This window comes from Colobus angolensis, unplaced genomic scaffold (genome assembly GCF_000951035.1).
Source record: "Colobus angolensis palliatus isolate OR3802 unplaced genomic scaffold, Cang.pa_1.0 Scaffold390, whole genome shotgun sequence".
In the NCBI taxonomy this organism is placed as follows: Eukaryota; Metazoa; Chordata; class Mammalia; order Primates; family Cercopithecidae; genus Colobus; species Colobus angolensis.
Window position 1 is genome coordinate 922,739 of NW_012117266.1, and position 25,376 is coordinate 948,114.

Below are 25,376 nucleotides of genomic sequence, written 5' to 3' on the forward strand. Positions count from 1 at the left end.
CCTGACTAATCGATTGTGTCTGACATTTTTGAAACTTTCTGTATGTTTGCCTAATATAGTTTTTCAACCTTTTAATCTGCAGTGTCTTTTATGTTTAAGTCTATCACTTCCATATAGCATGCAGCTGGGGCTTTGTTTTGCACTGTTTTTTTCTAGAATCTAAACATGAAATTTAAGTATTAGGCTGTCTTACATTTATTTAGAATATCTACATATTTTTATTTGTTTCTATTATCTTGTTTTGCCCAATTTGTCTCGCTTGTTTTTCTTTTCCTTTCCTGTCCTCTTCCAGGTTGCATTTATAAATTCTGCTTTCTCCTTTCAACCTATATAATCTATTTCTGTTCTTTTAGTGGTTGATCTTAAAATTTTAACATGATTATTAACAGAAACCAAAGTTAGTGTTTCTAGTTCCCTCTTGCATAAAATTATGAAATGGCTTTAAATATAATCATTTCCACCATTGTTTTAGTTGCAGTTTGTATTTTTTTTTGCCCCCAAGTACCTTTTTTGGGGAGTTGGGGGGGAGGGGGGTTGTCGTATATACTAAGACTTACCTGTATGTGTATCAGCTGTTTATCATTTTCACTTGTGTACCAGATCTTTCTTTCCCCACCTGAAAGTACATCCTTTAGAGAACTTTTTCAGTGAGATTCTGTTCTTGGTAAACTTTCTCATTCTTTGTTTCTCAAAAGTCTTTATTAAAGTCTCTTTCTTGGATAATATTTTAGCTGAAAATGCAATTCCATTTTGATAGGTTTAACATTTGAAGGTTTCTTTAGGAGCTCTAGTAAGGTAATGTCTTCGGATAGATGTTCTAGTCTTTTCTCATTTCGTCAATTTACATCTCATCTATTGAGTGTTTCATTTCATTGGTTATAGTTTCTATTTCTAAAATTTCTATTAATTTATTTGATGTTTTTTGAAATTATCTCTTTCTTCTTCTGTTCTATTATTATTATTTTTGAGATGGAGTCTCACTCTGTCTCCCAGGCTGGAGTGCAATGGTGCAGTCTTGACTCACTGCAACCTCTGCCTTCTGCGTTCAAATGATTCTCCCACCTCAGCCTCCCAAGTAGCTGGGATTACAGGCACGTGCCACCACCCCTGGCTAATTTTTGTATTTTTAGTAGAGACGACATTTTCACCATGTTGGCCAGACTAGTCTTGAACTCCTGACCTCAGATGATCCACCTGCCTCAGCCTCCCAAAAGTGCTGGGATTACAGGCATGAGCCACCGTATCCGGCTCCCTTTCTTCTTCTTTTAAAAAAGTATTTTAAGCATACTTATTTGATATTCTACATCTGATCATTGCAGTATCATTCCTTGGGGGTCTGATTTTGTCCGTTAGTGTGTCTGTTGCTTCTTGCTCATAGTTATACGTTGCCTCTTGAGTTTTATAATATGGGATTATGGGTCCTTGTTTGACCAAGCTCTATCTCTGGGTATTATGTGATATCATCATTAAGGGTGAAATCTTCCAGAGTAGATTTGCTTTTGCTCCTACCAGATGCCTTGGAATGCAAACACATGAAGTCAGTCCCACAACTAGAATCTCAGGGAACAGGCCAAGCCCTGTGGCTCATGCCCGTAATCCCAGCACTTTGGGAAGCCGAGGCGGACAGATCACCTGAGGTCAGGAGTTCAAGACCAGCCCGGCAAATATGGCAAAACCCCATTTCTACTAAATATACAAAAATTAGCCAACATGGTGATGAGCATCTGTAATCCCAGCTACTCAGGATGCTGAGGCAGGAGAATCAATTGAACCCAGAGGGCGGAGGTTGCAGTGAACTGAGATCACACCACTGCACTCCAGCCTGGGTGACAGAGTGAGAATCCATCTCCCAAAAAAAAAAAAAATCTCAGGGAAGAAACCTGCTGTGTTCCCTTTCCACTCTCCTACCCCGAAGTGTAGGCAGAATTCCTTTTTCCATCTCTTTTTCTTTTACCAATGAGCACTTTTTTCTTGTAGTCTATGTCTTTTTAGACTAAGGGGTGTAGCCCCTCAGGGGAACCGTATGAATGTGGGAAATTCACTTCTAACTTCAGAAGTTATATTGACCCAAGCCCTGTTTTCTGTATCATGTATCATGGGCTTACAATTAAAACCAAAGGCTCCAGGGCAGTGGGTCTCAAACTGGATGGTGCTGCTGTTGGGAAATGTGTGGGTACATTTTTGATTGTCACAGTGGCAATCAAGTCCTAATCGTTTGGTGCTCAGAAGCCAGGGAGCCTAGTGCCAAGTGTCCCTACCAAGTGCACAATTCTATCCCAAAAGAGTTGTCACCCTGCTAACACTAACAGGTTCTCACACCCTTTGGGAAATACTGCTTTAGGGCTTGGGGATTGATGGATATACTTAGGCTGCCATAGCATGGACACTACCCTCCTTTCTTTATCAATTTTATCGTCTTCATTTGGGCTTTGGAGAGTTTTTGGAGCTCCGCTTTGTTTAAAAAAGACATTTGTTTTAGTTTATTTAGCATTTCTAAGTGTTTTGTAGAAGTAGATTTATTTGTTTGCTCTTCAGGAAACCTGGCTCTCACAGTATTACTAAAAATGAAAATCCAACCGGGCACTGTAGCTCATGCCTGTAATCCCAGCACTTTGGGAGGCCGAGGTGGGTGGATCCAGGAGTTCAAGACCAGCCTTACCAACATGGTGAAACCCTGTCTCTACCAAAAATACAAAAGTTAGCTGGACATGGTGGTGGGCACCTGTAATCCCAGCTACTCGGGAGGCTGAGGCAGGAGAATCACTTGAACCCAGGACGCAGAGGTTGAAGTGAGCTGAGATTGTACCACTGCACTCCAGCCTGAGTGACAAGAGTGAAACTCCGTCTCAAAACCCAAAACAAAAACAAAAACAAAGGAAAATCCTTTTATTTGCTCTCCCACTATTTCATGAGCATCAGCTATCCTAGGCATTGTGAGCAATGGGATGTGCAGGGTTACAGCATTTCTCTGCACAGTCTATGGGTTGTTCAACTCCAGGAGGTTGTGATTCTGCAGACCACAGTGTGAAGGGGGCCCCTGTCTGTCATGCCTCCTGGCTGCTCTGGACGTCACACTGAGGATGCTGTCGTTCCTGTGATCAGAGCACTGAGTGCTGTTGCCATTGTGTTTCCAGATGAGCTGGTCAGCTGTTCCAGATCAGGGATGAATACCTGTACCTAGGTCATTGCCCCCGTGCAAAATATGCAAGCACTTTTGCTTCGGCAATGACAGTTGACATAGATGATATCTGCCAAGTTAGCCAACCTTCCTTCTTTGACCACTGCCACCTTAACAGCAAGTAATGAGTGATCCAATAATGAAAACAAACACAAGAAAATCCAAGAGCCAGAGCCAAAAGGTGAGGAAACAGACAGAAACCTCTAAGCTGTTCAGGGTACACTCACTCAGTTTTAGTACTTCATTCCAGAGAAGAAAGGGACAGTAAGAGGCAGCATGGGTGCCAGGTTTGCTCAGAGGCCCACTTCCTCCCTAACTTTCCTGGCCAGTGTGGACCTGAATAGAAAGTGTTGCCAAGCAGCTTATGGCTGTAATGGTGTCATTGGAGCAAGGCAGCCACTTTGCAGACTGAATCTTTCATCTAAAGCATCAGAGGCTCCTTCTGCTCCCATTTCTTCTCTTTCCTTCTCTCTTGTCTGGTTATATTGATAGTGCTCTAGTCCGTGATCCGGTGCCTCATATTGTAGGACAGTGGTACTCAAACTACTGTCTTCTCAGCTGCAACTAGAGAAAGTTTTTGATGTTCTAGAGTCTTTCTATTCCAAGTGTGGCCCGTGGACCTGCAGTTTTGATTAGTATCATTCGGAGCTGGTAAGATATACAGAATCTTAGTCCCAACCCCATGCCTGCTGAATGGGAATCTGCATTTAACATGTTCCCCTGGGGATCCAAATGCTCCGTAAGTTTGAGAAGCACCCCAGGGGAAAGTGATCCTCACATTCTCTTCTCAATGCAGAGAACCACTCTAGGGAACCGCTGTGGTAGGCCCTCAGTAAATAGCAAAGGAAGAAAGTTGCTTGCACTTTTGCACAGACTATCATGGGAAGAGCAGGTATTATAAGATGTTTATAGTTTGCCAGACTTGGCAAAAACAGACGTTGCAGGATTTTTCAGGTAATGGAAATGGGACAGTCATTTTTTTTGGTTGTACTGTTCTCAGTATGGCTTATTTAATTATTTTAGTAATTAATGAATTAATCAATTTGCTAATTGTAAAATCAACAAAACCAGTTAATTTTTTAGTATATATGTATTCTTTTATTATAAACTATTATTGTCTTAGCTTAGGCTGCTATGACAAAATACCGTAAATTGAGTGGCTTAAGCAACAGTCATTTATTGCTTATGGTTTTAGAGCCTGGGATTCCCCATCATCTGGGTACTAACCAATTCAGTTGCCTGATGAGGGCTCTTTTCCTGGCTTACAGACAGCTGCCTTCTTACTGTGTCATCACATGGTGGAGAGAGAATAAACTCTGGTTTCTCTCTCTTCTTACAAGGACACTAATCTCATCCATGGGACCTCACCTTTATGACCTCATCTAAACTTAATGATTTCCCAGACATCCCTCTTCTAACTACTATTACAATGGGGGGGTAGGTCTTCAACATAAAAATTTATATAGGGGGAGACAAAGACATTCAATCCACAATTATTATTTATGATGAAAAATATAAAGTAATAATACTAGTTCTAACAGTAACAACTATCATTTGAATTTGATTGAGCCAAGGTGATGGAGCTTGTACTTGGAGGGTCTTACAGTATGTGTACACGTCATGAGTGGGATTCCTTGTCCCCCTCACACAGGGTTGGCTTTTAAGCAATTACTATCCATGTTGACCCACATTTTCTTCTGATTTCATGTGACAGGGCACAGCCTCTGCAGCGAGCAGGGCAGCAGTGCTGAGACCGCTCCAGAGGAGACCGAGGGGCCAGACTTGGAATCCTCAGATGAGACTGATCATAGCAGCAAGGTGAGAGATTTTCATTTTCACATCCCATGCCTTGAACCACTGAAGAATCACAGCTGACAACGTCACCTACAACAGCTGTATGTGGTTACCAGGCCTTTCCATGGACGAAGTGTTTTTACTTCTGAGATGTTGCTGAATAGCAGGATGTGAAATCCAAATTACAGCCTTGGTAACAAACCTGTATGTGAGAATATCGGGCAGAAATTTCTCGTAATGAAATAAAATCCCTTTTCTTTCATTTCTGCCACTGCTGGAGCTCCCAGTTAATGCCATAATTTTTTGCCATTTCCTTATTACATCTTCATTTGTGTAGGATGGAACAGCATCCAGAGTATGTGAGATTCAGTCAGCTATGCTTTCTTGCTGCTTGGGGTTTCTGTAATGAACTCCTTTTGAGTTACCTGCGTTCAGCTCTTATGAAAAGTGAGCCACTTTTATGTTAAAGGGAAAGAAACCATATTTTAAAATTAATCAAAACACACTTTCCCTTAGTTGAACATAGTAAGAAAGTTCTTCTTCTGACTCTTTGGTGCAAGACACTGAAATTGTTGCCCATAATTTATTATGCGTCTATTCCACTTCATAAAGTGTTCCATGGGTCAGCAGCCTCTTTTCACCGCAGTCTTCAAAACACAACCCAACTTAAAACCTCTGTGTTACCTGAATCCAAAAGACACACCCTCCCCCCAAAAAAAGCAATTGCATGTGATTATGTTTCTATACTTATCTTTTTCTATAATGTTGTTGAGATAGTTATATTCCTCTGCGATCTCAATTTTTTGCTTGACACTTACTAGTCACTTAACCTAAGCAAATCATGTAACTTTATACCTTTGTTTTCTTATCTGCAAAATTAGGGTGATTCTTGCCTTTGCTTGGAGATTGGATTTTTGGGTGGGTCAAATAATATAACTATGAGAAAGCACATTGATAACTGAAAAATGCTTTCCAAACATAAACTATTATTTTGAAAACCTACGTTTGTACATTTCCTGTTTTGATTCCTTCTGTATGTGTATATTCTGTAGGACTTTCTTGTGTGCACGTATTTGATCCTTCAGTGTCTTTTATCCATATTTGTTTCTCTCTCCTGACTGTAGGATCTTCGTTCTCAGTGTCCTTTTAAGTTGGGCACAATATAAAGGCAACATTATTTGAAAGCAACATTAATTATTTATAGACTGAAAGGCATTATGTTGTTGGTTGTTAATTAAAAAGCAGATCATTGGAAATGCAGATGTTTCCTTTTAAGGCAAATTTAAAAAACCAACTGCTTAAAGTTACTTTTTATTTAGGTGACCCTTACATTTGTTTTACCCACTTACTTTTGTGGGGTCAGTCAGTTGTCCTCAGGAGAAACACATATTTCTATACTGATGTAAGACAATTTGAAGGGTATCTATTAAGTTACTGTATTATGGGAACTAAAAATATTAATTTTCAATTTCTAACTGGATTTAAGCAAACAACTACTTTTCCTGTATCTAAACGTTTATTTCTGAACACTTAAAAAGTATTGGATCCAAAATGATTGGATCATTTTTACTTTACCGTAATAGTCAGTGTTCTCATCTCCTTGTGGATTTTGAGAGAGATCGTTTCCGTGTTAAATATAGTGAGTCATGAGGTCATGCACAGAGTCCTGTATAATGTGAGGGTCTGGCAGTGGAGAGGACGGAAGAGGCTCCAGGGCTTTGTTGACTGGTCCCATGTGTCACTCCGACTCCATGGTTCTTTTTCCAGAGAACAAGGGTCTTGAACTTATCGGAACATAAAGGGTCAAATATAGAAATAGATGGTGCTGTTTTAAGATTTTCTTGGCCGGGCGCGGTGGCTCAAGCCTGTAATCCCAGCACTTTGGGAGGCCGAGACGGGCGGATCACGAGGTCAGGAGATCGAGACCATCCTGGCTAACACTGTGAAACCCCGTCTCTACTAAAAAATACAAAAAAAAACTAGCCGGGCGAGGTGGCGGGCGCCTCTAGTCCCAGCTACTTGGGAGGCTGAGGCAGGAGAATGGCGTAAACCCGGGAGGCGGAGCCTGCAGTGAGCTGAGATCCGGTCACTGCACTCCAGGCCGGGCGACAGAGCAAGACTCTGTCTCAAAAAAAAAAAAAAAAAAAGATTTTCTTGTAGAAATTCTTAGTGGGCTTTCTAAAAAGTGACAGAATTTTCTCAAAATTACTGACAAGCTACTCGGGAGGCTGAGGCAGGAGAATTGCTTGAACCTGGGAGACGGAGGTTGCAGTGAGCCGAGATCACGCCACCGCACTCCAGGCTGGGAGACAGAGTGCGACTACATCTCAAAAAAAAAAAGATTGAGAAGTTTGGGTGGTGATTTGAATATTTTTGAAGATCGTGCAGTAGACTGCATTCAAGCCATAAGTTGGTATTTCATTCTGCTAGGTTGGATGTGGGGAGCACTGTGTGTCCGAAATACTTCCTAGTTTTGCTTTGATTCAGATTTCATCTTCTTTATTTGAAAGTTTGTCATGCAACCCAAATTAGTTAGCTAAAATAACCTTTGGTCAATTAAATTTCTCACTTAGGATAGTTGAACACCAAAAGCTTAAATGAGCAGTTCTTGGTGACCGGGTTCTACTGTGTGTTAGTAATAATAAATGAGAAGTAATACTTATTGAAGGGCTTGTATATATTAAGTACTGTGCTATATAAATTCATCTCAGCCTTACAACACCCTTGAGAGAGATACTATTATTTGCCCTGTTTTATAGATGAAGGCACTAGAACAGAGGTTAAGCGACTTGCTGAAGGTCACACAGCTCTGTAATGACAAAACCAGGATGGAAGCCCAGTTTGCTCCAGGTCTTGTGCTGTTAATGGCTATGTTAAAACTACTTTGTGTCCAGACTGTTAACATCTGGTGTTAAATACCAGGCCTCATAAAAAGACGGCATTAATTTATTAGTGGTGCTGTAGGCCATTTATATATACAGCCATAAACCACTTAAATTTTTTCCTAATACCTAATATTTCTGTGTGTCTCTTTTTATGATTTAAAGTAAGAGCAAGCAAACACCTTAAGTTTCTTGATTAAGGCTAAATATTTTTTGATGCATCTCCTATATAAGTGTGAAATTTTTCTTGAGAATAAACTGAAAATTAATTTTGAAATCATTAGCTGTCTAAACTTAAAAGCATGATTTAGCCTTGTCTGAATGCACCAGGCTGAGTGTAGAGAGATATAAATATGTAAATAACTAAATAAACAGAAACAAATAATCACTTTTTATTCCAGCTGAATATGTTAGAGCTGTTGATTTTGTTTAATGTTCTTGGTTTCTTTCTAAATGGGCTGTTTTGCATAATATTGGTCAGGATAAAGAAAAAGCATGTTAGAGTTCTGTGTTTTTCACTTGTATTGAATAGCAGTTTTTGCTATGTGTGGCCTTTCAGAGTTGAGAAAGTAAATAATTGTATGCTTGTTGTTGAGCGTGGTGGTACTGGAATGTCACAGCCACTGGGGAGGTGTGGGGGAACATCACACTGCAGGGACAGTCTAGCCGCCTTTCTCTTTCTGAGCCACCTCCTTTCTCCTGTGACTGTGGGTGACAACCTCAAAAAGCCTCATCACCGCTGGCTACTTTTTTCTCGGCTTCTCATTGAAAACTCTTGTTTCTGGAAATGAATGCTAATTAGCTTCAGGGCAGCGCGGTCATGTGTCATGCATTCCAGGCCTCCTGGCAGCTGTGATTTTGTTTTCCATTTAGCAAATGTATTAGAATAATTTTCAGGACATTTCCATTAAGAATGGCTTTTTTTCTTTCTAATCCATATTGTTTTTGTCTCAGAAATGTCTGCTTTTATAACAAAGCATGAGTGGAAAAATGTGAAACTATCAACTGTTAAACATACACACACACACACACACACACACACACACACACACACACACACACAACTTTTTTTAGTTGCCTGCTCTTGACTCAGCGTGGAATGCCTTGAAAGTCGTCGGAGCCAGGCAGGTTTAATATTCCTGTGCAGTGCAGGATGCTGGCCAATCAGCTGATCTCGGACTGCAGGGCAGAGACGCTTGCATCCCGGGGAGGCATTTTATGCTTTGTTTTCTTGCCAGTTTCAGCTCTCCCTTTTTGGAACTTTTGTTGTTTAGCCAGGTGAAATCAAAGCCTGAGTTCTGGTCCACAGTTTAGCCTTTTGACAGCCTCCCAGAGGGCAGTGGTGGGAAACGAGTGCAGCTCTGGGGTTGCACCGTCGCTGTCCTTGCTGCGTTGAGACGTGGCCGTAGATTTTCATGGGAAAACCAGCATGGGACGTCCATATGAGAGGATGCTCTCTTCGGAGCTAGGAGGCGTTTGGTGCTCTGGGAATATTTTAAGAAACTTCTGTCTCCGTGCTGAACACGTCAGGTGGTAGAATTAATTACCATGAGAATACATTCCTGATGATGTCTGCACTGTGGAAAATAAAGCGCAAGCCCAGGATTGAAAACAATGACAAGTCCGGTGACTCTATGTATCGAACACTTCATCTGGTGAGCGCCTTTGCTGTTTGAATCCTGTCTTGCTGGGTTTGATTATGTTATGACTTTCTAGCTCAGTTGTTTTTCAGTCCAAATGACAGTGATAATACCTTTCCCATTTCCCCATTTTCTGTCCTTTTACCCTCTGGATCCCGTTGTTCATAAAGTCCGTATTGTAGCTTTTGGTGGGGAGGTTCGGAGTTGGTATGGAGTTGAATTTGCCTAACGTCTTTACATTTTTCTACTCTTTCATACTTAAATGGCAGAAAGCTGTAATCTGCATTATTTTTTGTTTAATTAATTGTCAGTTGCAATTTTTGCCTTTGTTTTGGTTATTGAGATTTTGATTGTGTCTTGCGTTATGTGCATGGCGAGACTCTCCCATCCCCCCTCAGACCGGGCAATCTGAGTGATTGGCAGGGAGGTCTGGAAATAGGATGTTCAACTTATTTCCTTTTATAAGGCTTGAGGTGTTTTTGACTTTATTTCTGCTTCCTTGAGAGGGAGATAGATATAGAAGGGTTGGCTCAGGGGACGTGTTACTGGTTTGACGGCAACTGACCTATTTGAACAGGTCTAGTCCTACAGTAAATGTTAACTCTCCAGTAAGGGAGTGTAGTGGGGTAATGGCAAGAAATAATTTAGCAAACTCAGGTTCAACCTTTTGATAGTTTATTATTAATAGCACAGTCTGTCGACCATTAGATGTTGTGTCATTTAATCAAACTTAAACTTCTACAGCGCGTGCACCTGATTTGCTCACATAAGCCTTCTTCCTTCTTGGATATTTCTTCTTTGAAGTTGGTTCAACAGGAAACTGAAAAGGTGATTGAGAACTGTAGGGATTACCATTGTACATCATGTCTCTGAAATTATGGAGCGCATTGTCCCCAAAAAAAGCTTAAGTAAAGGCTATAAGATTTTAGGCCACTCTGGCCCCTTTTAAATCTGTGGGATGTGTTAAATCGGTCAGACTCAAAGAACAGTTTTAGAACTGTGAACTCATCTAGAGTTAGAAATTGCCTTTGGTGGTTGCATAACAGGAAGAGCTTAAACAGCTGGGTGGCTTGAGTTGATAGTGTGTACTTAAAAGTCTACCCCCCTCTTTTTGTACTTTCTTTTCATCTTCCACAGGAGGAAAGCAGCATTCTAAACATTGAGCATCACGCTGGTCTCAGTAAAGTGGCCCATTTCCTCTTGCCATTGTCCTCTCCTTGTCTGTATGTTGGTTGGATAATTCTTAGTCCTGACAGTGGAAGAGCTCTGCTACCCTTTAACAGTTTTAAACTCTCAAAATGCCTGTAAGTGCTTTTTTGGTTTCCAGGGTGACTGATTACACTCCTCAAGCAGAGGAGAGCTTTGTATTTGCCCCACTGGAGAAACCTGGTCTGTCTTCCCCTTGCTGGAGCCCTAAGCTGCTTGTCCCACATCCAGGATACTTGGCTTTTGGGAGCATGTTGGGAACCTCCCATTGAGGCGACCTTTCTGGGCACCTGTGGCGACACGCTTGGTGTGGGAATGACTAGGATGCCATCTCTAACACTCAATGGTGGAGCGGGGCAAAGCCCTGAACCCAGCTCCTCCTACATTCTACATCATGGCTAAGCTGCATGGAGAAGGGCCTGATGGATTTTGATGTAAAGAAGTTTGGCCACAGTAAAGAGGGAGGGGGATTTAAAAGCTGAGCCCCACAGTATGGAAAAATCTCTAGCTTAGAGGTATTCTAAAGAAAACCTGCATTTCATAATTTCTTCCAAAAAAAAATTTTGGGGGGTATTATTTTAATCAAACAATTTTCAAACTTCATGACATCCTTTTGTTTCCAAGCAAATTTTAAGAACCTTATATATAACACCCCCTTAACAACATGTATGTGCATTATAACTTGTAATTATGCATATGATACCTTGTTATCCTTTATTCAAATAACGTGCAGTTATTGAATAAAGAGATTACATCCATTGTTGACAATAAAGAGATTACATCCATTTGGACTCAGTTCCTTGTGCTGCACCTGAGGGTTGGTGCCTTGAGTCTTAAATAGGATTGCCAGTGGGGAAACCACTTTGTCTCTTGCTCAACTTGAGAGACCACTCAGCTAAGTCTATCCTAGGCTTAGGTTGTATATAAGGAAGGGATATTTAAGGCTGTGAAATGTCCAAAGAGGACCCAAGGGAATTTTAGCTGTCCCCTGAGATGCTAAAGGTGTTTCGTAATGTAATCCAGAACTTAGCTCTGGCTGTCTGAGGGTGAGGTTGGGGTAGGAGACAGCTGGATTTAGAGCACTGAAGCCCTAGCCTGCACCCTACTAACCTGAGCTCACCCCACACGCCTGCTTCAAACTAAGGATGCCAAACCTCAGAAGTGGTAAACTTTACATAGACCAAGTCAGAAACCCTGTTCACACTCTTAAAAATGGAATTCTCAAAGTATTTGTGGTAGAACAGATGGAATGAAAACCCATTGATGAGGTGTGAATTGGAAGCACAAAGGAATATGTTAGGTTCCTCTGTCTTTTGGATTTCCTGCCTTTGATACGTGTCAGATCCCCAAGTTTGTAACGTTTTGCCTTTCGTGAATCACCAATTTCACACGGGCAGCTTGCCTAAATGATAAAAGGTGTGCTGTGCCTCTATGGCAGGTCCTCAGATAACGTTTTGTTCAACATCATTTCATTATAATGTTTATGTGAAAAAAATTGATTTGTGACCAGGACCACTGTCTACGTGGAATTTGCATGTTGAATCCAGGTCTTCGTGGGTTTTCTCTGGGTACTGAGTTTGCTCTCACGTCCCAAAAACGGGCACGTGGGATGAATTGGCATGTCTCAGTGGTCCCTGAGTGTGTGTGTGTGTGTGTGTGTGTGTGTGTGTGCACCCCATGATGCAATGGCATTCTGTTCAGGGTTGGTTTCTGCCTTGCACCCTGAGCTGTCAAGATAGGCTCCAGTCACCCATGATCCTGAGCTGGAATAAGTAGGTTGGAAAATGAGTGAATAAATGAATACAAATCATTATAAAATAAAAATTTGTAAAGTATACAATCATACAAATGCATAGCAGTAAACTATGCAGTACAAAAGTATTCAGAGATGCTGCCAAAGTTGTTCTTGCTAGTTTTTGAACTGCATGGTGGTAGGAGGTGCTCCTTAAAATTTTTGCTTTGCAAACATTTATTGCTTGACTTAACCCATTACCGCTGTGACCACTATCACTCGCCAGTTCACCAACAGTTGGGTAAATAGTTCTCTTAACTTGTTTTTATTTATCTTACTTAAATGTATATCTAGCTTACATTTATTTCAGTGTTTAATATTCAGAGTCTTTTGGTCTTTATTTAGAAGTGTGGTGATTTTCTTTGTGACCAGAAATGTGCTATAGGAACTTAACTTGTGTGTATCAATTAGCCTACGGTAAAAATGGTTTCTTTATGCCATTTAAAGTCAATTTCTAAGAACCTATAAACCACGTGAAGTAAGGACTCACTGTATTAGACTGCAGTGAAGGATGTAGTTGCTCTGAGCAGTAGCTTTCCTATTATTTCTGTGAAAAACAGACAGCTGTGGTTACAGTTGGAACCTTTAGAAGAGCATGGTATAAAGAGAGGTGCCAATTATACATTTGTTGTGTTAGGTGCCTTTGCCAGGTACCAAATCAAAGCAACTAAGGAGAGTTTGGGATCAGATAAGGGCAGGGAACAGTTAGTTGTCAGCTGTTACCACTGTCTGTCCATGGATTTTCATTTTGTCAAGGGTTTGCTTTCTTTCTTATTATGACTATGGTATAATGAGTTTTCTATTACAGTTATCACTGGATCATCTAAAAGACATATGAGGATTTTTGCTAAAATGGATGTATTTGTTCCTTTGTAATTTTTAAGACAAAGCCCTACTTGACTGTATATTTAATGATGGTTTTGAGTTAGTGAAATTCTAGCATAACTAAATAAAATTGTTTAGTTTATTTCTACTGAAACAAGCTTTGATCAAAAACACATCGTTTTTCTTTTTTAACAGCCCTGTTGAGATATAATTTACATACCATACAGCTCAGCCCATTTTGGTCAATTTTTCCAGTCCGTCACCTAAGGGAAAATTGTTTGTGGGGTTATTCAGTGTCAGAAACATGCATTTCTACAAAAAACACTGGATAGTGCCAGTGAGAGGTGACTGGCACCTTCTGGCACATAAGACCAGGGTTAGTGCTAGCAACGAATAAGCTGTGGTGATTGTAAGAGAATTAGAATAATAATTATGTGGATGTGGGTCCTGGCTCTCCTCTGTCCTGTCGTGCCACTGCGGCGAATGCATTCTTGTTAGGTTCTGATTTTCCCTGTCCTTGCCTCATCTTTATTCCAGACTTCCTTTCCTTTTGGATATGCTAATGAGGGAAAGGCTCTTCAATGTTAGCTGCTTTCCTCTGTGTTTAAAACTGCTCCGGCCGGGCGCGGTGGCTCAAGCCTGTAATCCCAGCACTTTGGGAGGCCGAGACGGGCGGATCACGAGGTCAGGAGATCAAGACCATCCTGGCTAACACGGTGAAACTCTGTCTCTACTAAAAAAAAAAAACTAGCTGGGCGAGGTGGCGGGCGCTTGTGGTCCCAGCTGCTCGGGAGGCTGAGGCAGGAGAATAGCGTGAACCCAGGAGGCGGAGCTTGCAGTGAGCCAAGATTGCGCCACTGCACTCCAGCCTGGGCGACAGAGCAAGACTCCGTCTCAAAAAAAAAAAAAAAAAAAAAAAAAACTGCTCCATGGCATATGCTTGATTTTAGCTTTTCTACCCTACACGAAACACCAGCCTTGACTTTCAGCTCTGTGCACTAACTGTTGTTTTTGGGAGGATATTCTCATGTTCTTGCCGGGTAGATGGGTGATAGAAGAAGTTATTATTTATTTGCACCGGGATTTACTGGAAATACTTTGTGCCTAGAGTTGAATTAGACAACAGAAGCAGAGAGAGAAGTATAAGAAGGGCAGCCACTAGCTTCAAGAAAATTTCCGGGGCCAGGCACGGTGGCTCACGCCTGTAATCCTAGCACTTGGGGAGGCCGAGGCGGGTGGATCACGAGGTCAGGAGATCCAGACCATCCTGGCTAACACGGTGAAACTCCATCTCTATTAAAAATACAAAAATTTAGCCAGGCGTGGTGGCGGGCGCCTGTAGTCCCAGCTCCTCAGGAGGCTGAGGCAGGAGAATGGCGTGAACCCAGAAGGCAGAGGTTGCAGTGAGCCGAGATTGTGCCTCTGCACTCCAACCTGGGTGACAAAGCCACACTCTGTCTCCAAAAAAAAAGGAAAGAAAATTTCCATCAAACATTCATTGAGTGGTGCATTGGAACAAGTTTTAGTGCACTACATAGCCTCTAGAGCAGTTACACGGAGAGCTTTAAAAAATACTGATACCTGCATATCGCACCCCAAAGATTCTGATGAAATTGATCTCTGGTGTTCACGGGCATTGGGATGTTGAAAAGCTCCCTAGGTGATTCTCATAAGCAGCCAAAGTGGAGAACTACTGGTCTCATGGGTTTTTACAGTAGCCCATGCTTTGGAGAACTGTTTGTGTAACTGCAAAAGTTGGAATTTTAGAATCCTGGAATCCTAGATTTCAAATGGATGACAAAATACGTGCAACCCTTATGGTCTGCACCTGATTCATCCCCGGTAGGTGTGGAGACTGGGATCTCCCATTGAGGCCCGTTTAAGGGCTAATTCCCTTATTCTTAAAGGGGAGTGGTATCTTTTTGCCTTTGGAGAAGGTGGAGAGGGAGAAAATTTTTTTTAAGTACGAGTATCTTTCTTAATCTAGAAAGTTGACTCAGTGTCCATTTTTAACAGGAAAAACCTTAGCTTAGCTTGTAAAATCATCTTTGCAACATTGCAAAGTAGGTAGTGTACTGAACTGGGAGTCTGATAATTAATTAGGCTTGTACCTTGGGTGAAATGCAGCTAAGTTTTATGTCTCCTAATTTATCAACTTCTTGCTTGGGGAGTGGTTGAGATCCATAGGCTTTGGAACCAGATTGCCTGGTTCAAATCCCAGCTCTGCCACTTATGTACTGCATCGGCTTGGACGAGTTACTTAACCCCTCTGGGCTTCCGTTGCCCTTCCCGTGTGGGCAGGTGAAACGCATCAGACCGGCGTAGGCGTGTGGTAAGTGATTAGTGTATGGTGGCAATTGTTATCCTGGTTGTTTTGAGCATTCAAGAAGTTCTCCTAAATGTGGAACAATTTGTGGAAACACAAGACAACATTCATATGTGACATTTCATTAACCAGGAAGAACACCTCTAGGCGGTCCAGGTGTCAGGTGCGTCTAATGAGGGATAACGACCTCTGCCTTCCCTTCCCCCCCGTGCTCTGCAGAGTACAGAACAGGTGGCTGCATTTTGCCGCAGTTTGCATGAGATGAACCCCTCTGACCAGAGCCCATCTCCTCAGGACTCCACGGGGCCTCAGCTGGCGACCATGAGACAACTCTCGGATGCGGATAAGCTGCGTAAGGTGATCTGCGAGCTCCTGGAGACGGAGCGCACCTATGTGAAGGTATGTTTCTCCCCCTCCCCTCCCTCTGCCTCGGAAAAGAGAAGTCTGTTTCTGCTGGTTTTCACTAACCGCTGAGTCAAACCGTGGTCATGAAGAGTCTCTTGGGTTCTCCTGGAATTTTGCCTTTACTCTGAATGTTAAAAGCTTGTTTTGAGTTGTTGTGTTTTTTTAAGATAGTCTCACTCTGTTGGCCAGGCTGGAGTACAGTGGTGTGATCATAGCTCACTGCAGCCTTGACCTCCTGAGCTCAAGTGATCCTCCCTGCTCAGCCTCCTGAGGAGCTGAGACCACAGGTGCACACCACCATGCCCAGTCCCATTTTCTGTTTTTTTGTAGAGAGGGGGTTTCACCATGTTGCACACACTGGTTTCGAACTCATGGGCTGAAGTGATCCTCCCCCCTTGGCTTCTCAAAGTGCTGGGATTATAGACATGAGAGCTACCATGCCCAGCCTCCTTGTGATTTTTTTTTTTTTTTTTTTAAAGACAGAGTCTGGCTCTGTCGCCCAGGCTGGAGTGCAGTGGTGGGATCTCGGCTTACTGCAAGCTCCACCTCCCAGGTTCACGCCATTCTCCTGCCTCAGCCTCCCGAGTAGCTGGGACTACAGGCGCCCGCCACCACGCCTGGTTAATTTTTTTGTATTTTTAGTAGAAACGGGGTTTCACCATGTTAGCCAGGATGGTCTCAATCTCCTGACCTCGTGATCCACCTGCCTCGGCCTCCTAAAGTGCTGGGATTACAAGTGTGAGCCATGGCCCCCAGCCGCCTCCTTGTGATTTTTAAGGAAGCCTAGCAATTCTTAGAGCAATTCATTTATATGTGTGTGTGTGTGTGTGTGTGTGTGTGTGTGTGTTTGACCTAATAAGAAAGCTAAATTTAATTTTTAAGAAAGTTGAGGGTATGATCTTCATAATCTAATTAGAGTCTAGCCAGAAGAGTGTCAGGTCTGTTGTCTTTGTGTTATCACTTGTTTTGACACCTGGTCACATTCCCCGTTGAGAAAGCAGGGTGCTCTGTTTAAGTATCTATGTTTTAGTCTTTAAATCAGAGGTTAGCAAACGACGGCCCTCGGGTCAAATCCAGCCCGCTGCCTGTTTTCGCAAATAAAGTTTGATGAGAACACAGCCACACTCCTTGACGTATTGTGAATGCCTGCTTTGGTGCTACAGTTGAGGAAGTTGCAATGGAGACCGAACTGTAGTCCTCGAAGCCTAAAATATTGACAGAAAAGGTTGGCTTACTCCTGCTTGAAATGGACCTTACTGACCTGAAGTCTCTAATGTTAGCCTGCAGGACATGATCTGTTTGTTCTCTTCTAGATCCTTTTATAGACGTTAACATATGCTAATGAGGTCTCTTTTCAATTCTTAGGATTTAAACTGTCTCATGGAGAGATACCTAAAGCCTCTTCAAAAAGAAACTTTTCTCACCCAAGATGAGGTATTGTGGAAATGGTTTCAACTTTGTGAATATCATACCGTGGTTTGACTTGTTGGTGAAAAGGGAAAATGGGGACACGTGTAACACTGAAAACATTTTAAATTTATTTAATTGTAGTAAGGAGGTGAAATTACTGCCTGCTAAGCTTTGGTGTGCTCGTGGAGAGTGAAAAACCGCCCCATTCTCTAGTGGGATTATTCTCTTAATTGTTAAGAATTGATGGAAAAACCTTGTAATCAGATATAAATTAAGTTGAGGAAGACTAATGAGATATGAGGTGGATTAAATTCTGTTTCATTTCTAGCTTGACGTGCTTTTTGGAAATTTAACGGAAATGGTGGAGTTTCAAGTAGAATTCCTTAAAACTCTAGAAGATGGAGTGAGACTGGTACCTGATTTGGAAAAGCTTGAGAAGGTCGACCAATTTAAGGTAAGTAGTGCAAAGCTGCCTCTGGCGTCAGGACCATAGTGTGGCTCAAGTTGAATCCCCTGATCATGTTGACATCTTCATTGGAGGGCCACAGTGGCGTCCGTTCCTTAAGGGTGTCTGAGAGGAGAACAGAGTGTGTCTTGCCGGTCTGGCTAAGGGAAGACCAAGGCCATCAATTTGCATTAAACTGGTGCAGCTGCTGGCTTTTACGTGCTAAGTACCAACCTTGACCTTTTGTTTGGTTTATGCGGGGGCCCTTTAATGCTTTAGCTATTAGTGAATTAGAATAAGCATCCCTGGCCAGACACTGTGGATCATGTCTGTAATCCTGGCACTTTGAGAGGCCAAGGCGGGTGAATCACCCGAGGTCAGGAGTTCGAGACCAGCCTGGCCAACATGGCAAAATCCCATCTCTACTAAAAGTACAAAAATTAGCTGGGCATGATGGCGGGCACCTGTAATCCCAGCTACTCAGGAGGCTGAGGCAGGAGAATCCCTTGAACCCAGGATGCAGAGGTTGCAGTGAGCCGAGATTGTGGCACTGCAGTCTAGTGTGGGGGACAAGAACGAGACTCTGTCTTAAAAAAAAAAAAAAAAAGGCACTTCTGGTCACCCAGTAGACAAATTAATATACCCTGTTCTGGGAAACTTTGCTTAATGGAAATGCTTATAATTATCCAGGAGGAAGACAATCTTCCAGCACACAGTGTCCTTGCAGCCTAATGAGGATTTATGACTAGTGCCTTAGCAAGGCTGCTTATTTCCTCTCCCCTGCTTGGCTTTCTTTTATTGCAGATTTCCTGTGTTGCATCTCCAATTAACAAAGCACACTGCTTCATGTGTTGGCTTACATGTCACCCTCATGTGCTTTAACAAACAGATTAAGGTATAATTGTGCAGTAGAATATGCCGCATATAATTAGTGTGGAATTTGATGAATTCACACACACACACCCCTGTGAAACCATCACCACAATCAGGACAATGGACATAATCATTACTCCTAAAAGTCTCGTCCTGCCGTTTTGTGGTTTTTCTCTCCTGCTTCTTACTGCCCTCCCACTCTACCCCTGCTCCCTGTTATTATAAATAACGTTTGCATTCTGGAATTTTATATTGGTGGACTCCCATACCAACTACCTGTTTTTTGGGGACTCCTTCCACTCAGCATCGTTTTACTGAGATGCGTCCATATTGCTGCGTGTATCAAGAGCTCATTCCTTTTCATTGCTGCATTGTCTTCCATTGAATGGATAGACCACACTTTGTTATCCACTCACCTTTCTTGGGCATTTGGGTTGTTTCCAGTTTTTGGTAAATACAAATAAAGCTGCTGTGAACATTGGTGTACAAGTGTTAGTATGGATATATGCTCTCATTTCTCTTAAGTTGCCAGGAAGGGAATGGGTGGGTCATATGGTAAGGGTATGTTTAACTTTTTAAGAAACTGCTAAACTGTTCTACAGAGTGGTTATACCATTGCAGCTCCCTCCATCTGTTCCTCCTCATTGTTCTGCTGAGGTCACGGTCACTTTTTTAGCCATTCTAACAGGTGTGTGGTAGCACCTCATTATGGTTCTAATTTTAATTTCCCTAATGACTTACGATGATGAGCATCTTCTTTTATGTGCTTGTTTTTTGCCCTCAGTGTATCCACCTTGGTGAAGTGTTTGTTCAAATAATTTGCTTATTTTACTGGGTTATTTGTTTACTTATTCTGAGTTTTGAGAGTTCTTTGTATATCCTGAATATAAGTCCTTTATCAGATACATGATTTGTAAATTTTTTTTCTGTGTTTGAAGGCCCATCTTTTCATTCTCTTGACAGTGCCCTTCACAGAGCAGAAGTTTTTAATTTTGATGAAGTACAGTTTTTTACATTTTCCCTTTTTGAATCACACGTTTGGTGTCTTACCTATGAAATCTTTGCCTAAACCAGGATCATAAAGATTTTTTCCTGTGTTTTCTCTTAGAAGTTTTGTAGTTTTCTCTTAGAAGTTTCATAGTTTTACATTTAGACTTCTGATCTATTTGAACTTAAATTTGTTATTGTTTAATGTAGGAATCAAAGTTAACTTGTGTGTGTATGAATATCCAATTTTTCTCATCCTGTTTGTTGCAGTGACTATCATTTGATCCTTTTTCCACTCAATATCTTTTGCGTTTATGTTACGAATCAGTTGTTCATATATGTATAGGCCCCATACTCTTTGCCTGTCTTCTAACACTTGCAGAAATCTAGCTGTGTAATGTTAGGGTACACGTTTCGGAGCTGAGGTAAAGACTGCCTCACCTCGATACTCTACCTCAATATATGTTTGTGTGTGTGTGTGTGTGTGTGTGTGTTATCTCTTTACATTGCCTCTTTGCAACAGCAGCTACTAAGAATTACATACAAACACACATAAGTATGTGAATATATATGTATATATTATAGGTGTTCATTTTTGTTTGGATATAATTTCAGACTTACAGAAAAGTTACGAGAATAGTGCAAAGAATTCCTGAATACCCTTCATCTAGATTCCCCAAATGGTAACATTGGGCTACATTTGCTTTATTCTTTCTTCCCCTCCCTGTCTCCTATGCGCATATGTATCTGTATGTGCATGTGTGCACATTATGCATGTATGGTGTGTCTATGTGTACATATAAAGTATTTTCTTCCTAAACCATTTAAGAGAAAGTTGTAGGCATAATATATATTTCACCCTAAATACTCCATATAGTTCATTTTTGTATTCAAAAATTGCTTCTTGGTGGTTAATGCTCTTCATTTGAAATACGGTTAGGTTCCTTGTAGTGATATCTGTTTTCTAAATTAGTAAATTAATAATTTGCACAGTAGAACACGTGATGTGGCCCGGTAGTTAGATAAACAAAAAAGCTGCTTAATAAAAATGGATGTATTCTGGAGGCCAGGGTTGGTTAAAAAATGGATATAGATGTACTTTAAAATATTGTTTTAACCTAACGTAGCTAATATTCATTATATTCATTTGTAAGTCTTTTGCTGTGGGACTGGTTCTTTGAGTTTGGGTCCAGTTCATCACTAAAAGGATTCACAAGAAGGAGACTTTGGGTAACAGAACTTTGATATGAACTTGAGTGTACTGAGAGCAGTGTTATTCTAGGGAGGGGCTGGTACGTTGCTTCTTTTAGCTACAGATGGAGCTTCTCAAATCTGAAAATCTGAAATCTGAACTGCTGTATCAGCAACTTTTTGAGTGCCCACATGATGCTCACAGGAAGTGGCCATTGGAGCATTCTGGATTTTCGATTTTTGATGCTCAACCAATAAATATAATGCAGATATTCCCAAATCTGAAAACATATCTGAAATACTTCTGGTCCCAAGCATTTTGGATCAAGGATACCAAACCTGTACTTCCATAGTCAGCAGTCACTCTTCTCAATTCCACGTAAGTGGGACCCTCTTCATAGACCTTCACTTTGCTGCTTACAGCACAATCTGATTGTCTCCATTCCATCGGTAAGGCGAGATGGCTGATGAGCACTGAGCGTGCCTACCTGTGGGATTCTCTCCGGGCTCTCTGAGTTGGTTTCCACACAGTCGCTGTTTGCTCCCAAACCTGTTGCTGTCGATTTCCACAATTGCTGCCCTTTTTAAAATTATCATTGTCGGCCGGGCGCGGTGGCTCACACCTGTAATCCCAGCACTTTGGGAGGCCGAGGTGGGCGGATCACGAGGTCAGGAGATCCAGACCATCCTGGCTAACACAGTGAAACCCCATCTCTACTAAAAAATACAAAACATTAGCCTGGCTTGGTGGCGGGGGCCTGTAGTTCCAGCTACTCGGGAGGCTGAGGCAGGAGAATGGCATGAACCTGGGAGGCGGAGCTTGCAGTGAGCCGAGATAGCGCCACTGCACTCCAGCCTGGGCTCAAAACAAAAACTAAAAAAAAAAATTCCTCGTTGTATGTTTGACAAAAAACAATAAACTTGTTAAAATCTTCAACTGAGTTGCATAGAGCATTAGTCTCAGGTAGTGTCAGAAGGAAATAATTAGTTCTGATGTTAAGTAAGTTTTGATAAAATTTTCATTTGGAAATTTGCAATGTACATCAGCCTATGAGAGGCGTTCTTAAGTCCTGAAGAACTGAAACATTGGGGAAGTGCGGTCTTTGTGTATAAACCCCTCATACTTGTGTGCACTGTGTTCCCTGATAATCATAAGGCAGGAGGAATAAGAGAATACCTTAATGTTTCATCTGTGGTTACGGTAGGGTAAATATTAAGTTAAATGAATGGCTTTAGGATGGCTAAAGGGAGGGGTTACATTTAGCACATTTTCTTCCCCAACTTTTTTTTTGCTTAATTCTTGAGTATGACTCTGTATTAGTTAATTTTCACATTGCTATGAGGAAATACCTCAGACTGGGTAATTTGTAAAGAAAAAGAGGTTTAATGGATTCACAGTTCCATATAGCTGGGGAGGCCTCAGGAGGAGCAAAGTCGTATCTTACATGGTGGCAGGCAAGAGAGCGTGTGCAAGGGAACTGCCCTTTATAAAAACCGTCAGATCTCATGAGACTTATGCACTATCATGAGAACAGCACAGGAAAAACCTGCCTCCGTTATTCAGTTACTTCCCACAACATATGGGGAGTATAGGAGCTACACTTCAAGGTAAGATTTGGTTGAGGACACAGCCAAACCATATCAGGCTCCAAGGATAACTGTCCCTCTCAAAGTCCGACGGCAGTACCCAGGGTACTCCTGCTGACACCCTCCACGCTAGGGTAGAGATTTGGGGAGGACTTGGAAAGTAAAGGAGAAAAAGGAGAACATGTAAGAAGAGAAGTGAGGCCTCTAATTACCAATTACGTATGGTTTAAACTTTTTTTTTTTTTTTTTTGTCATGGACAGACTGTCAGTGTTCATTAGATAAATTGAATTTTGGGGAACCTAGTTTGTTACTCAAATTCAAAACCTTATTTCTTTGTTTGAAGTCTGCCTTTTAATTCTAAGCCTCAATACGCTAAATAAGGCTTCTCTCTGAACAAGACTCTTTCAGTGTGAAACTCACAGAAGATGTTTTTCTGAGGCTATATATATATATATTTTATGTGGATGCAAAGTATCCTGTCAGGCATAGTAAAATCTTAATGAGAAGGCCTCTACCGAGTTGTGAACCTGCTGGGATAGGGCAGACAGGCTGGGGAGATGATACTGATTTCCATAGTTAAGCATGTTTCTTCCTTTAATATTGCTTATGTTCTTAACCGCTAGAAGAGAGGGTGGTTTTGGAAGTCATGAAGATAGCGATCAGAGGAACGTATTCTACTTCAGGAGCAGGGGGTATGAACATTTCCTGCCTTTATTTAGTTTGCCAACAGGAGCTAGTGAGAGAATTGAGATTTCTGATTTTTCCAAAATATATACTTTCTCATCAACATTCAAACAGCCTAGATAGGTTATTAAAAGACACAGACCTGGAAAACCAGGGACATCTCCCCTGTAAATACTAAGAAGACAAAGTCCAACACCTTGTACACAAACTTGTACATGCACATGCTTTGTAATGGGCAGTTTTAGGGCATTTGATAACAAAGAAAGGCTCTGACAGGTACAAAAGGTGTTGATTTGTGGGGTGAGCCAGGCAGATGGGAGCTGCCTGCCATAACCTGCTGGTATTTCCAGTGGAGGAAGGAAACAAACCAACTCTGCCTTTTCTCATCAAATCCAGAAAGTGCTGTTCTCTCTGGGGGGATCGTTCCTGTATTATGCTGACCGCTTCAAGCTCTACAGTGCCTTCTGCGCCAGCCACACGAAAGTTCCCAAGGTTCTGGTGAAAGGTAAGACCTCTGAGGATATGGAGGTGGGGGTGTGCTGCTTCTCAGTTGTGTGGCTGACAGTGGTTGGGGGCTTTTGGACAGAAATCTAAGAGTCATTGATTGCCAGATAGATGTTCCAGCAAGCCACTGATAGGGATGCTGAACAATGCAATGTGTTCTTTTTTTTTTTCTTTTTGAGACAGGGTCTCACTGTTGCCCAGGCTGGAGTGCAGTGGCACGATCTCAGCTCACTGCAACCTCCACCTCCCAGGTTCAAGTGATTCTCCTGCCTCAGCCTCCCGAGTTGCTGGGATTACAGGCATGAGCCACCACACCTGGCCAATATCTTGAATTAATAGTTTTGTCAGTTTTCTTGTAATGAAAGTTTTACCTTGCTATTTGGGGCCAGAATTGATGGGTCATTTTGCAGTTATGTAAAAATGTAGGGAGTTTAGAAGTTACCTGCTTTATTTCTGTTTTTCATTAGTTTCGATTATAACCTACCACACTTCATAACCAAGTCCTCACTTCATATTGTTGATAGGTTCTTGGAAACTGTGACTTTTAAGTGACACGATGTACAGCAGGTCCCCAACTAATGTATTCTGTTCAACATCATTTCACTATAATGTTGATGAGGAAAAAAATTGGTTTCATTATATGTCATTTTGCATAAAGTTACAGTTTCTAAGAACTTACTGACTACATTAAATGAGTACTTACTGTATACCTTTTTGTGGAATTTTATCTTTCCTTCACCTACTTTTGTTCCTGGGAGTGTGATAACAGCTCCCAAAAGCACTTCTAGAGTTGTCTCAGTTATCCTTGAAAATTCTTGCATTTGTGGTTTATTTTTGTGCAGGACAAAGTAGAATTTTTATATTGGCAAGCTGCTTTTTCTTAAGTATTCTGAGAAGACGGTGGAACATTCTGAGAGTCTCCAGAAAGTAGTTATGTCTCCATAGTTCAGCATATGGTGGTTTTTGATGGTAAAAGGATTAAGGAAACATTTTCTTGGCAAACAGTAGCACCAACAGAAAGTTTGATTTCAAAGAATCTCTGGAAATCAGCTTGCTGTTCCTTAACACTTTACTGTAGCTGCCAAGTAAACAGCTGCTGATCAGGTCCCCGGATATGTAAATAATGTTCTTGTGTTGTGTTTATGTTTGCTACCAAAGAGAACTAGCTTGACTTAATTTAAAACCTATTATAGGAAGTATTAGCACAATACAGATCTCTGGGTAACAAAGAGCCTGCCCCAGATAAAAGCAGTCTTAATGGTAGTGGTGATCTGTGCAACAGAGTTCTGGTGGAACCTCAAATGAAAAGGGGACCTGGGATTCTCCTTGTCATGTTGCCTGACCTTTCCCGGGTGCTGTGTTGGGCATATGGCTCTACGTGTGCAGTGTGTTTCTTTCACAACCTTTATTGAATGCTAATTGTTATGAGATTGTTAAAGTAACAATTGTAGAGTGCTTTGCTCCACAGTGAAATGATTACCCACCTCAGCCCTTGAGCAATTTGTGTTATTTTTAATCACTCAATTAGATTACATTCTGCCCCCATGGATTGTTTCTTAATTCAATAAGAAAAATATTATATTATCTTTCAAAACTATCCCTTAAAACAGTGGGTATGACCCATATTTTTCTTTTTTTTTTTTTTT

At 41.5% G+C, this 25,376-nt stretch overlaps 1 protein-coding gene across 2 annotated transcripts in view; it reads left to right on the top strand.

The window, feature by feature from the left end:
• Nucleotides 1–25,376, top strand: part of TIAM1 (T-cell lymphoma invasion and metastasis 1) — a 357,887-nt gene that overhangs the window by 304,142 nt on the left and 28,369 nt on the right. For both annotated transcript variants that reach the window (XM_011954980.1, XM_011954981.1), the window contains exons 16-20: nucleotides 4,893–4,996; nucleotides 15,863–16,042; nucleotides 17,414–17,482; nucleotides 17,787–17,912; nucleotides 23,623–23,731. In XM_011954980.1, coding sequence (XP_011810370.1) covers nucleotides 4,893–4,996; nucleotides 15,863–16,042; nucleotides 17,414–17,482; nucleotides 17,787–17,912; nucleotides 23,623–23,731 — 588 coding nt within the window. The remainder of the gene's footprint in view (nucleotides 1–4,892; nucleotides 4,997–15,862; nucleotides 16,043–17,413; nucleotides 17,483–17,786; nucleotides 17,913–23,622; nucleotides 23,732–25,376) is intronic.